Source organism: Echinops telfairi, unplaced genomic scaffold (genome assembly GCF_000313985.2).
Source record: "Echinops telfairi isolate 266 unplaced genomic scaffold, ASM31398v2 ScPeMD7_7458;HRSCAF=8496, whole genome shotgun sequence".
NCBI classification, from domain to species: domain Eukaryota; kingdom Metazoa; phylum Chordata; class Mammalia; order Afrosoricida; family Tenrecidae; genus Echinops; species Echinops telfairi.
This window is the reverse complement of record NW_022111358.1, coordinates 45,946,257-45,959,829: the sequence shown is the minus strand read 5'-3', so window position 1 is coordinate 45,959,829 and position 13,573 is coordinate 45,946,257. Positions and strand designations below refer to the sequence as shown.

The 13,573-nt window shown below is 59.4% G+C and overlaps 1 protein-coding gene across 3 annotated transcripts in view; it reads right to left on the bottom strand.

The window, feature by feature from the left end:
* LLGL2 (LLGL scribble cell polarity complex component 2) overlaps positions 1-12,547 on the bottom strand; it is a 21,996-nt gene extending 9,449 nt beyond the window's left edge. For 2 of the 3 annotated variants that reach the window (XM_013006275.2, XM_045299836.1), the window contains exons 1-6: positions 12,472-12,547; positions 11,831-11,933; positions 2,757-2,854; positions 1,420-1,501; positions 1,052-1,167; positions 155-313 (exon numbers count right to left, since the gene is read on the bottom strand). In XM_013006275.2, coding sequence (XP_012861729.1) covers positions 155-313; positions 1,052-1,167; positions 1,420-1,501; positions 2,757-2,854; positions 11,831-11,905 — 530 coding nt within the window. In that variant the 5' untranslated portion in view covers positions 11,906-11,933; positions 12,472-12,547. Of the gene's footprint in view, positions 1-154; positions 314-1,051; positions 1,168-1,419; positions 1,502-2,756; positions 2,855-8,372; positions 8,483-11,830; positions 11,934-12,471 lie in introns of those variants that run through there. The other variant, XM_045299837.1, reaches the window with a different exon arrangement.
* Positions 12,548-13,573: the final 1,026 nt, after the last annotated feature.

Sequence of the window (13,573 nt, the reverse complement as noted above, 5' to 3'; positions counted from 1 at the left end):
CTGTCAAACTGATCGGGACTTGTCCTGGTCCTACTTCCCCTGGTTTCTGAGGCTGCCAATCTTCACGGGAGCAGACAGCCTCATCTCTCTCCCTCGGGTCTGGGGGAGCCAGGCCCCGCTCCAGGACGGCCTGGGTGACACAGGGCCAGCTCACCGCTGCAGCACGGCATCCGAGCTCAGGGTCCTGTCCTCCAGCATGCGGAAGGCTGGCAGCTGTACCACAAACACGCTGCCGCTCTCGGTGCCCAGGTAGAGAAGCTCGCGGCAGGAATGGGGCAGGATCACGGTGATCTGTGTGGCGCTGGGGGCAGACCTGTGGGGGAAGGGCTGCCTGTGAGCACAGGGTCCTCAACTTCTGGCTCCCTCACTGCCCGCCCACTGAGGGAAAACAGCCTGGAGGTCCTTTAGTGGGGGGACATGAGAGGCAGGCGGCTGGCTGGCCGACAACGCCCCCCACCCCCAGTATGTGAGGAGGGAGCTTGCTGTCCAAACACCCTGTTGAGGATGTCACAGCTCAGAGACCCAAAGGTTCCGACAGGAGGTCAAACCGAACTGGTGCCGGGGTTCCTTGTGGTGGCTGGTTAGAACCCAAAATCAAACTCATTGTCAACGGGTCCATTCCAACTCAGGGCAGAGTAGAACTGGCCCGGGGGTTCGAGACGGTGCTCTTGGCAGGAGTAGAAAGTCCCGTCTTTCTCCCAAGCAGTGGTTGGTGGTTTTGAACTGCTGACCTTGTGGTTAGCAGCGCAACGTGTAACCACTCTGCTGCCAGGGCTCCTAGACAGGATGCCAGGGGCTTAATCCACAGGAACTCATCGATTAAGACCCCACAGCTCACCTCTGAGGCTGAAAAGGTATTTTGCAAGTTTAAACATGAGGGCCGAGAGGTGGTCGTTTGCGGGCATCCCAACAGTCCAGTTTCGAGCTCCTCCAAGGCCGAGACGCTGTCCTCAGTGAGGGGCCCTCGCAGGATGACCACCCCGCCCCGATGCCCGCCCATGTGGCTGCAGAGGTCAGGCTGGTCAAGAGAAGAAGAGTCCCCAGTCCTTACCCTGGGGGGCCGCGCAGCGTGAAGCTCTCTTCCTCCTGCAGTTCCGACACCCCGCCCTTGACCTTCAGGCTCCAGAGATGCAGGCTGTTGTCGTCCAGCAGTGTGACCAGGCGGCACTGGGAGGGGACAGGGGGCACTGCCTTACCAGCCAAGAAAGGAGGATTCCCTGGGGCCCTTAAGTCCTGGGGGCCCAGCAATGAGACCAAAAGCCATGCCCCCTGCCCCATCCCCCTACTCTTAGGCCAGCCCGTACATCCCAGTGGTGAGAGGGCAGGTGGTCCTCCAGCAGCAAACCCTGGGCCACCAATGGGCACCTCTGCACCTGCACCCTTCCCAAGATGTACAGGTGGGAGGCGGGGCACCCTCACCTGGTCAGGCAAGAAGTGGACCTGGACGACGGCGTTGTTCTCCCGGTGCAGCCCCATGAACTCCACTCCGGGGGCGCCGTAGCTGGCAGCATGCTCAGGAAAGGCCCCGCACAGGCAGACACCAGACCCACCTGCCCCCATGCAGATCTCTGGGCCCACAGGCAGGGACCACCAGCAGGATGGCAACAAATGAGATTCACCCACCCCTCCTGGGCAGGACCTGGGATCTAGTCTTGGAGGGGAGGTGACAGTAGTGGTCTGCCCTGGGACTGGGAGGTGATAGTAGTGGCTTGACCAGGTGGCGCTAGGTCCCCCTGGGAAAGCTTCCCCAGCCAGGCAGGTGGGGTGACGCCCCCAAACGGTGAGGCTTTATCTTGGCAGTTACTAGGTATGGCGGGCCCCTGGCCAACGTGACCTGTCACCGCTCCATCGGCTCCCGTGTGCTGGTACCAAGGAGAACGTTCTGGGCACCTCCTGGGGCCGCCCCCAGCAGCCCTGGCCCACGTGTCTTGGCAGCAGGGGCTGGTAACCAGGATGTGGCCCAGGCCTGGCAATGATTAACCAGCAGAGGCCAGGGCATGCAGCGGGTAGGCCCAGCTTCCACCCTCCCTTCGATAGGAGAGGAGCAGGGGAGTACAGTTCCATGGAGGAGCGGCGGGCTCTGAGGACAGCCCCCCATCTGTAGGTCTCCCCCTGGAGAGGGGGGACATCACCCCATCTCTAGGTCTCCCCCTGGAGGGGAGCGACCCTCTCTGCCATCTCTGGGGAAGCACAGGGCCCGTATGGCAGAGGTGCCTTGTCAGAAAGAGAAGCTTGTTTGGCCCCATGCCCTGAGTTCAGGGCAGGCTCCTCAGGGGCCACCTGGAAGGTCCTCGGGGACGAGGGGTTGTCCTACTTTATTTGGTGCAGGGGGGACATCACCCCATCTCTAGGTCTCCCCCTGGAGGGGAGCGACCCTCTCTGCCATCTCTGGGGAAGCACAGGGCCCGTATGGCAGAGGTGCATTGTCAGAAAGAGAAGCTTGTTTGGCCCCATGCCCTGAGTTCAGGGCAGGCTCCTCAGGGGCCACCTGGAAGGTCCTCGGGGACGAGGGGTTGTCCTACTTTATTTGGTGCAAGGAGGAGGGTGTCAAGACAGGCAGGGAGACCTGGGGTTCCAGGCTGGAAGGGGACATCCTCATTGCCTTCAGAGGGACCCCTCAAAAGCCTCAGCTTGAAGGAATGAAGGATCCTGCTTGTACCCGGGCAGACCACATGGGGCAGGGTGATGGCCTTCCTCCGCAGTCTGGGCCCTGGGGCCACATCCCCGGCCGCGGGCTGGCAGGGTAGGAAGGATACAGTTTGATGGCCCCGGAGCGGGTGCCGATGGCCAGCATGCGCAGGGAGGCACTGTAGCCGAGGGCGCTGGGCTGGTGTGGGAAGCCATGCTCCACGGTCTGCAAGAGAGTGGTGGGCCGCAGCCTCAGAGCCCAGCAGAGGAGCCCCAGCCCCCAGCCCTTTCCGAGCAGAAGGGAGGACGATCAGAGAGGCTCTACCCCACACCTCTTGAGTGTCGGAGCCAAGCCGGGGCCAGACAATTCCCAGCTCTGGGCCCCTAACCCTACCCCTCGAGCCCCCTGGGAGTTCTTCCCTGGCTTCCGGAGAAGTTGTTGGCTCTCTGTAGTAGAGATTAGATATGGGTGGGTGGATGGGGGGTAGGAGGTTTGCCTCATCGTGACCTTGTAGGGTCCTGAGGGTCCAAGCCTGCAGTCCCTACGGAGCAAACGGCCTCATCTTCCTGCTGAAGATCAGCCGGTGCCATTAACAAACCTTGGTCCTGTTTCATAAGGTATCGGTAGACATCGGTAAGGAGGACCAGCAAGGAATGGAGAAGAGGAGAAAACCAGACCTTGAAGTTCAGAGCCAGCTACAGAGTGAAAACCCTTGTGTGCCAGCTCTCTTTCATGCAGAGGGATGGGGAGAGCTCTTTGTGCCTTCTGTCTACAGATCCGTGCAGCACATCTACTGTGTCCGCTCTGTGCAGTGCTGCAGACGAAAGCTCGCAATAAACAGTCTCATCCAAACTAGGAGGGAGGGAGGGAAGCAGCTGGTGGGTTTGAACCACTGTCTTTGACACCAGCAGCTTAACCCACTGTGTCACCAAGGCTCCTCAAGGTAAAAAATGACCAGAAAAAAAGGAGAGAGACAGCTTCAGAAGCTGTCTCTCTGGGGGGCTCTGTCCTGTAGGCTCACTAGGAGTCAGATGGAACCCACGCCATGGCACAGAAAGTCACAGGGCACCTATACTTTCTGTTCATCTCTTATTAACAACACACCCCCCACCCCCCACCCCCAGTGGGAAGGCATCACCCTTGTGAACTCCGTGAAGTCTGTACTCTTGAGTGCTCCAAGCTTGTGGGTGCTGACACCTATGTGATCATATCTGCAATCCGTTGACTGAATCTCTTCAGAACACGTATGTGGGCTCGTGAAGGAAGGAGCACAGGCGGGTGCGTGGCTCTGGAGCCTGTCCCCACACATGTCCATCCCATGGCTGGGGAGGACTCCTGAGAGAAGCTTCCCCTGCCCAGTAGTGACTACTGCCAGTCTCGCTGCCGATACTGAACTGGTAATGTTCCCGGGCCCAAGTGCCTCCTCGGGCACAGCCCCGGAGAGGGACTCCCAGACTCAAGTCCATGCTACTGATGGCCACGAATAGAAAACAGCTTCGGGACAGCATCGCGGCGTCCGTTTCTTACCCGCCCCCCACCCCAGACGACAGTGAACTTGAGCTGCCAGCGGGGAGCTGAGCAGTGGGACTGCTTGAGCTTGCCCTGCAGGAGACAGTGTGTCCCTCGGGGCATCACTGAACTGCTGTCAGGCCTCAGAGCAGCAGAGAGAGAGAGAAGGCTGTGGTGACAGCTGGTGCGATGACGGCTAAGAAAACCCAGCTGCTCACCGAGGCCCTGTCCTGCCCAAGCGACTCATAGGAGGAGGCCCTGAGCAGGGGTCAGGTCAGGGAGGAGAGTTCTGAGGGACGGAGGGAGAGCCGCTGCTGGGGACCCCAGGCTTTGTTCCTTGCCAGGTGGCCAGCATACATGGCTTCGGAACGAAATCTTTAGGGGAGCAGGCAGCCTCATGGTTCTTAGTTCGAGCCTGCAACCTCTCAGTGAGCAGCTGAGTGTGCCAACTACTGCACCACCAGCGCCCCTAACTCGATGTTCAGGATGCTGAGCAGAACCCCATGTGTCTCTGCCACTGTGGAGCCCTGTGGTGCAGTGGTTACCAGTTTGGGGGCTCACCTCAAGGCCAGCAGTTCGAACCCACCAGCCGCCACCCCGCAGGAGCATGAGGCTTTGTTTCAAGCCCATGGGGCCGGGCAGTCCTGCTCTGCCCCTCAGGGTCAGAGGACTCAGAATCAGCTGGATGGCAGTGGGTCCGGGTTTGGGGTTCGCCTCACAGAGAAAAGGCAAGGCAGAGAAACCTACAGTGAGGTGCCAGCTGCCCAGGCCACGCCCGAGCCTCCTTGCTCTCCGCCAAGAAGTTCTCTCCACGTCTCACCCGACTCACTCCTGCTGCCATCAGCCTCTTCTCTGACCCCCTCCATCTCATTGCCCCCCCAAACCCCAAACTTACCGGGCTTAAGTCGATTGCGACTCATCCGGAAGACAGAGTAGAAGGGCCCCATGGGATTCCCAAGGGCCTTCTCTTTCCAATGGACAGGCTGGGCGCATTCTAACCACCTACCTTCAAGTTAGCGGCCAATCCCTAACTGCTGCGCCACTAGGGACCCCTTTCTCTGACCCAGCACGCGCGCGCGCACACACACACACACACACACACACACTTTCTTTTCTGCAGACTTGTTTAGGAAGAATGGGCTGGGTGAGGCTGATTAAACTTCCACTGGCCCCTCCGCAGCCACAGGGCGGCTGGACTTGGGTGAGCTACTCTGCCTCCACGCCCCACGGTTGCCCAACGTGTGTCAGGGAAGAACTGTGCTGCTCCATAGGGTTTCCAGTAGCAGGCTCTTTAGGAGCGGACCGCCTGGCCTTTCTTCTGACTCACATCTGGGTGGGTACAAATCTCCAACCTTGCAAGGAGCCCCTGAGTACCTGAACCGTTAGCGCCACCCGGTGCCTCCCCGGCACACCCCACTGTGACTCTGATAAGCAGGACGGGGCTGATGAAAGTACTGAGCAGGCTGTCCTCGGTGCGGGGAGTGATATGCAGACCTTTACGAAGGACATCGGTTCCCTCCAAAGGATTTTTTCTGACATGCCCACCCCGTCCCCCAAATCCCCCCCAGGAACCTTCTCCTAGCTGACAACCGGGGCACCCCCAGAAACCAGGACCATGAGTTTCCATCACAGAGACAGACCCTAGCTGCACAGGGCCCCAGAAAGAGATGGCCCACAGGGAATCAACGCAGCAGCCAGGTTCCTCTCAGGGGACCCCCGAGGTCTGGCGAGGGGAGACCCACAAATCTGGAAGGGAGGAAAGGAATCCTTGGCCCCTGCCAGTGAGAGGACCAGGGGGTCTTTCTGGGCCAGGAAGGGAGTGTGTTAGGATTTGGGGAGCAGCTGGAGGGTGGCTGGGCAGAGGACAGGGGACAAAGAGGAGCTGGCGAACCAGGCCGGAAGGTTCTGCAGGGTCAGGGCTGACTTCAGACACCCACCCTCCTGGCTGGGCTCCAGCTGTCCCTGGTCCTTGATTTCCTTCCCAGTCTTTCAGCCCCCAGCTCTCAGCTGGGGTACTAGTCCACGCGGGGAGTCCACCCAGCGCCCCACCCCACTGGTTCCAGTGTGAGCAGCACGCAGGTCCTGGGGAGAGGCCCAGGAGGTAGGCTCAGCCCCAGGGCTGCCCAGGTGCCTCACAGCCACAGTGAAACTGGAAAGGCACACAGCGGTTCTGAATCACTCTTCTCCGGAGACAGGAAGTAGAAGGGTATGGGGGAAAGAGGGTGGGGCAGGGGCAGAGGACAGTAGGCAGAGCCGCCGGGCCTGAGACCCCAGCCACCCCCAGCCTGACAGCCACTGGGTGTCCTCTCAGTTCTGGGCACCAGCTTCACACGCCAACCCACTCCGGAGAACAGCACCAGGCCTACCTGTGCCCTGCCCCCAGCCTGCTACCTGGCTCAGGTGACCTGCAGGGAAAACAATGAGCTCTTTTGACAGGGCTTTGGGAAAGGAGAGCAAAGATTCTCTGAGCCGCCAGGCTGCAACTCCAGCTGGAGTGGAGAGAAAGCCCATTTGTGCTGGCTGGCTCCACCACCCACTGGGGGCTCATGGGGCAAGCAGATCTGAGGCTGAGTATCAGACAGTGTGTGTGTGTGGTGGGGGGGGAGGCTTCATCCCACCTGAGCAAGAAGGATCCCACCCAAGAGAGTGGGCCCAGCCCACATCTGGGTGGGAGGGAGGGCCCTGGGGCCCAGAGCCCCAGCTGGGTGGTTCTACCTGATACTGGGTGCGGTCAGCTCAGATTCCTGGCATGGTGGCAACTGGCCCTCCCTGTGGGGCTGTCACCTGACACCAGGGGCTGGGCCATGCAGAAGCCAAGACAACACCACCTGGCCCTGGCCAGGGCAGCCTGGCAGGCAGTTTGCTCAGGGCATTGGAGGGGGGCCACAAGGGCAGAAAGGCCCAGGAGCCTCAGGGCGGCTCAGGCCAGGCCAGATGGGCTGGTCAGGTCCACCGGCCCGGCCAGTTCGGGCATGCTTGGGTTTCACCAGGGGAGAGAGCCGGACGGGAGCAGTTCTGCCCTTGGAGACATTCACCCACTGAGAACTCTCACCACCAGCACTGTCGGCCTGTCTCCCCAGCTGGCCAAAGGGCTCCTTCCCCTCCACACACACCTGTACTCACCTGTAGAATGGGTGGTGGTGGTGGTGGTGGTGAGACTGAGGCAAACCAGTAACAGGGCGGGTTACTCCTAAGCAGTCTAACCCACTCAGCCTGGGTCATCAACGGTGGGTGGGGCTGGGGGGGGGGATCTAGAACTCAGGCCATCTGGCTCCAGGGGCCCCCGCTTCTAATGACTGCACCACACATCCCCCTCGTGGTCTGGCTTCCAGCAAACTGCAGTTGCCCCTCTTGACAGCAAGCCCATGGCACAGAGGGCTGAGATGTCCCTGTCACAGGGGCAGGGATTTGCTGCTCCAGGGGCCTAACCCACCCCCAACCGCCCGTCCCCCACCCTTGGTGGCATCTCATGCAGTGTGGGTGGGAAGAACTTGACCAGAAGGTGCTAGAAGCAAAGGTCCCGTGTGGTGTCTGGACTTGTGAGGGTGACAACGAGCCAACCACCTTGCACAGTGTCCTCGGCGGCCAACTTTTCTAAGACAGAGCTCTCGGAAGAGGAGGCCAAGGCCATCGCCTGGTCTAGACCCTGACTTCCACCCTTCCGGGGGCTGGCATCATCCTCCATATCCAGCCCAGCAGCCCAGCTGCCCCAAAGAGCTCCAGCTCTGCAGGCCACACTGGCCGCACGGACTCCTTCACCAGCAAGTCTCAAATTAAAAACCCACACTCGCTGCCAGTGAGCGGAATCCGACTTACAGCAACGGAGCACAGCTGCCCCGTTGGTCTGAGACTGTACCTCTTTATGGGAGTAGAAAGCCTCATCTTTCTCCCACAGAGGGGCTGGTGGTTTCGAACTGCTGACCTGGTGGTTAGCAGCCCAACATGTAACCCACTGAGCCACCAGCCTCTCCAATCTCTAAGGTCTAGTCAGTTAAGACCCAGAGCCTTGTGGTCCCCTACAGTAGTACCCACTGCTGAATCTTACCAGCCCTATAGAACGGGACAGAACTGCCCAGAGGTGGCCCAAAGCTGCGGGTCCTTATGCGAACCCACGGTCATCTCCTTTCTCCAGTGGAGCAGCTGGTGGGTTTCAATCACTGAATTTGAATCCCTGGTTAGCAGCCGAACCCTTACACCTCCCCCCACCCCACCCGACACCTATGAATTCACCTACTTGCTCACTCAGTCCGCACAACTCTGTCCAGGCAGCAGCAGTCACTGTCATCTCCACTCATCTAGAGGTGAGTGACCTGCTTAAGGCCACCAGCGTGTGACAGCTAGAGCTTTAAATCCAGTCAGGTGCACGTGCATCTGCACCACTGACCGCTTGGCCGACCTGCCTCTCCCTAAATAGAAGCCAGGGCTTCTGCTCTCCCATCAGGCTCCCCATGGCAGACCTTGGCAGCAACAGTTCACCCAAAAAGGAGACCCTTAGATTAGCCCAGACCTGCATCTCCCCACCCCCCTTGTTTTCCCAGCGCCCAGTAAGAACCCAGGCCCATCTATCAGCAGGTCTCAGGCCCCAAATAGCCTCTAGCTCAGCGGTGGCTCTGTGCCCTAGGGAACGCTGGACAATGTCTGGAGCCATCTGGGGTCCTAATAGCTGCAAGGAAGCTACTGGTATCCAGAGCGTAGAGACCAGGGACATTGTTAAACACCCTATCGTGCGAGGACAACACCCATCGCCCAGAATGGTCCACTCCAAATACAATGTGGCCAGGGCCGAGAGCCAGGCCTGCGCACACCCTGCTCAGCTCCTGGGTTTCAGACTCTTGGAGCGACCCTGACCTCACACCGTAGTTATCTCAGATGGATCCGAGCCATATGTCATGGGGAGTGAAGACATTTGTAAACCACAAAAGTCACGGCGACTGAGTCAATGCCGACTCACATAGCAACCCTACAGGACAGGGTAGAGCTGCCCCTGTGGGATTCCCAGACCATAAATAACTCTTTAAGGAAGTAGAAAGCCTCTCGTTCTCTCCACAAAGTAGGAGGAGAAACGGAATGAAAAGATGATGCAGTTTCTCCATGCATCTTTAAAACATCTTCCTCCTCCACAACTGTAAACCTCTTAGAAAGACTCAAAAAACACCCTCGCTGCTGTAGAGTCCATTTGACTCCTGGTGGCCTAACAGGACAGGGTAGAACTCCCCCTGGGGGTATCTGGACTGTAACGGTCTCATCTTTCTCTCATGAAGCATTTGGTGGTTTTGAACTGTTGACCTCAAAGTTAGCAGCCCAACTTGTGCTGGCTATGCCTCCAGGGCCCCTCTACAAAAGACATAGAGGACAAATCCTTATGACCTTGGGTTTGTCAATGGGCTTTTTTTTTTTGGTATTAGAACAGATAGGGATGGCAGGACTTTTTTTTAAAGACACCATAAGCACAGGCAGCAAAAGAAAAAAGATGAGATAATTAAAAACTCATTGGGACTTGTGTGCCCTGAAGGGCTCTAAACAAAAGGTGACGGGAGAGGGGCAAACACTGACAAGTCATGTGCCTGCAAGGGGCTTCCATTCAGAACCTAGAAAGGCTGCTTGGGGCTGGCAGCTAAGAACCCTCCTCCGTATCTTGCGGAATCAGTGGGGTGGCTCACAGGCTCCCCCCAGCCAGCCACCTGCTTGTCCCATGGCCCCACAGCAAACCTGAGGCTTCAGGGGGCACTGTGGGCAGACCACCCAGGACGCCACATCCTCTAGGCTCTGATCTCACCCTTCAGTCCCACCCTCCCCTCTGGCCTCCTATCGGTCAGCAGGGAATTTAGACCCTCAGTCCCTCCCCCTTCCTGTCCATTGGAAGTCCCCAGGATAGTCTTAATCACTGTCACCTGAGATTTCACTGGGCCCAGCCCCAGGCTGTAAACTCAGTAGGTGTTTCCTGGACATGAATTGGAATTGGGGTTGGGGTTGGGGGTGGGGGTCAGGAGGCAGATCCAGTGAAAGGATCACACCCTGAGCCAGGCCAAGTTCGGGGACCACTAGCAGTCTAGCAGTACTTGGAGTGGGGGTGTCCTCCACCTTGGCCACACCCCAGCCTCACCCTGCAGGAGAGAGAACCAGGCTTACCCCTCTTTGCCGAGCCTGTCTGTCCGGTTCCCACTGCAATTGGCCGCCTTTTCAAGGTGTGAAACCCCAGTGTCACCCTACCGTACACACGGAAGTCCCAAGGTCCCCAAGAGTGAGGAGGGGCTCCTAGGGCTCTACTTTCACCACTCATGCCCCCTCTCCCCACAGGGCCCCAAAGAACAGCCTGAAGCTTCCTTCCATGAGGTGAGTCCTAACCCCAGAGGCCACGGGCCTCACAGCAAAAGCAGCGTGACGTGGAAATCAGTGACCTCCCACCCCACCCCCACCTCTGTCCGGCAGCTCCGCAGAGGCCTGGAGGAGCCCACCCAGAAGCAGCAACTGAGAATCTCAGGGCACCGGGCTTGGCTCTGGTTTCCTCAATTTTAGTCACCCCTCACTCCAAGGTGGGTGAGTGTGTGCGTGCGTGCGTGCTGGTGGTGAAGGAGGAACTGGGTTTGAACATGGACCAACCACCTTCATGTCCGAAGTGCCCACTTCCCACAGACACTACGGTTCTCAACCTGTGGGTCTCAACCCCTTTGGAGGTCGAACGACCCTTTCACAGGGGTCACCCGATTTATCACAGTAGCAAAATGACGAAATAACAAGGAAAATAATGTTATGGTTGGGGGGTCACCACCACATGAGGTACTGTAGGAAAGGCTGAGGTATGAGGAAGGTGGAGAACCACGGGTCTAAACTGGGGTGGGGGCTGGGTGGTGCATAGTCCAATCTGAAGCCCCTCCGGAGAATCTGCCCCACCCCACCCCCCATGGATGTCCTGGAGAGTTACCTTCCGGCCAGGGGAGTCGAGGGCAGCCGAGAGGGAAGCTGGTCAAGGCACCCCAGGGCCCAGATCAAAGAGCGCGTGAGGAAAAGCCGGTCTGTTTTATTAGCCGGGCCGCTCCACATTGCTAGGTGACTGGGAGCCGAGTTTATAGACCAGCGCTGCCCTCCGAGCTGGGACCCTCCCTGTGGCCCCAAGGATGGGTGACTCTGGCTTGGGGGGGGCAAGGTTGGAACTGGGTAGGATGGGAGGGGGCATCCAAGAACCATTCTGGCTGGTTCTCCCTGGGCCCTCTGCCACCTACCTAGCCTCCCACTGGGAGGCCACTCTTGGCCTGTTGGGAGACTTAGCTGCAACTCCTGGGACCCTGGGGCAATTGGAGGAGGGAGGGAGCCAGGGACCGCCGAGGCCCGAGGTTCGTAGCATCGCAGGCCACAGTATCCCTGCACAAGACTGGACAGCCCAGTGAAGTCCCCTCTAACCAGGGAGGCCAGGCAGATCAGGCTAGCCCCACTTTACAGGGGGGGAAACTGAGGCTTATCCAGGGAGGGTGCTTTGTAGAGACCACACAGCCAGCAGGAGATTGGGGACAAGATTCCAGGAGTCCCAATGCCTGGGCATCCTACTGCCCATTCCCAGGGACCTCTAACCAGCCCCCAGTCCCAAAGCCACGAGGCACTGTAGGCTGTGCCAAGGAGGGACCTTACCCAGGCAGGTAAAGGAACCCCAGTCAGAAGACAGCGACCCCCCAACTCCACCTCCCCGGCACCCCTCACCTTGTTGAACTGGAATAGGTCCCGCTTCAGTCTCTCCCGCTCGGGGTCAGGGCCCGACCGCAGGAAGCGCCTCATCTTGTTTTATTCACGGCCCCTCAGAGACCTGGAAATGGAGACGGAGGGGGTGGTGGGCAGCAGAGCCACGCACACATGTGGTGTCCCTTGGCAGTGCCCCTGTCACCCAGTTACCAGGCCGGCCCAGTACAGGCAACCACGAGGCTCTCCAGACTAGCCCGGTTCCACCATCACCCACCCAGGCCCTGCCTGTCCCTACACCCGGTGGAATGGAGTGGAGTGGAGTGGGGGCCCCGAGGAGAAGGCACCTGGGCCGGGCCTATCCTGGGGCTGCTGAATGCTCTCACGCTGGCTCCTGGCAACCTGTGGCCCTATAATGCCAGCCGAGAAGCTGGGGGAAGAAGCCATTTAGCCTGGCTTTATAGAGACAAAGAGGGCTGGGAGGCCCTGGGGTTAATTGGCTTAATTGTTAACCTGTTTTCTGAAGAAAAAAAAAAAACCACCATTAACCTCGGGCTAAACAGAAAGGGAAACTTCACAAGCTTCTCTCTCCAGAGGCGTGTGGGGGCACAGGCTGGGGAGAGCCTGATCAACATCGGGGCTCGGTCATTCTGCCTGGTCCTCACCTCTGGAGCCTGTCTGGGGCCTTCTCTCTCCTCTGGCCACCGTTGATCCAACCAGCCACAGCTGTCAGGAAGCCAAGCGGGCAAGGAGATAGCCTTCAGTGAGGAGGCTGGACCTGCCCCTGCACATGGGGGGGATCCCAGCACAGAGGCTTTGCTCCCACCAGGCCCCACGCCCACCCCTTCCAGCCCTAGCTCCCCTGGCCTCTGATGGGGTGTGCTCAGAGAGACCCCCCTTCTCCCAGGGGCCCATGTGGGGCGCATTCAGGAGGAGAACTCTGCTCCCAATAAAAAAAGCAAACACCCCCACCACCACCACCCCCTGCGCTGTCCACCCACCCTAGGATGCATTCCCAAACTGATGGGAAACTATTTCTGGATTAGCCTGGTGGGGGAGGGGAGGATCCTCGGGCAGCAGCTTCCTGCTTCCAGGAGCTGGGCCTCTGCTGGTCACAGGCACAGAGGGCTGGGAACACTGGGCCCAGGCCCACCCCGGATATGGAGCCGCCCATGTGTGGGGCCTGGGACTGTCCGGCTAAGCTGTCATGGGAGGGGACAGTCCAGTCCCTGCCCTGGGGAGGAGTGCCCTCTACAACAGGGCAGGTAGGGACAAGACAGAGCAGGGCACTGGGAAGTCCACGGAGGGGCCAGAGGGCCTCGGGGGACAAAGGAGGGAGGGGTGGGCCTCAGTGGAGGCTGGAAGAAAGCACCAAAGGCCCTTCCTGACCTAAGACGGGGGCTCCACCCAGGGACAGGGTGGAGGGGTCACCACTCTGCAGAGGAGTGGGACCTGTGAGGGCAGCACCCTTCCAACCACATGCCACCCCAGGCAGACACCAATGGACTATCCTGGGGGATCCTGGAGAGGTTAGTGCCCTTATGCGCTGGGGGAGCCAGAGCCTCAGGCCGTGCCAACCCAGTGCCAGGAGCCTCCCACCACCCAGGAGCCGACTTACTCCAAGCCCACAGCCAGTTCAGAGGACAAACTCAACCCTGGAAAGCACCCCCCACCCCCACCCCCCAGGTTCCTGGAACTGGCTGGCCCAGAAAACACACTCAGGGGGACTGCAGCCACCTCACTGCCTGGACAAACAGCCCAGCCGGC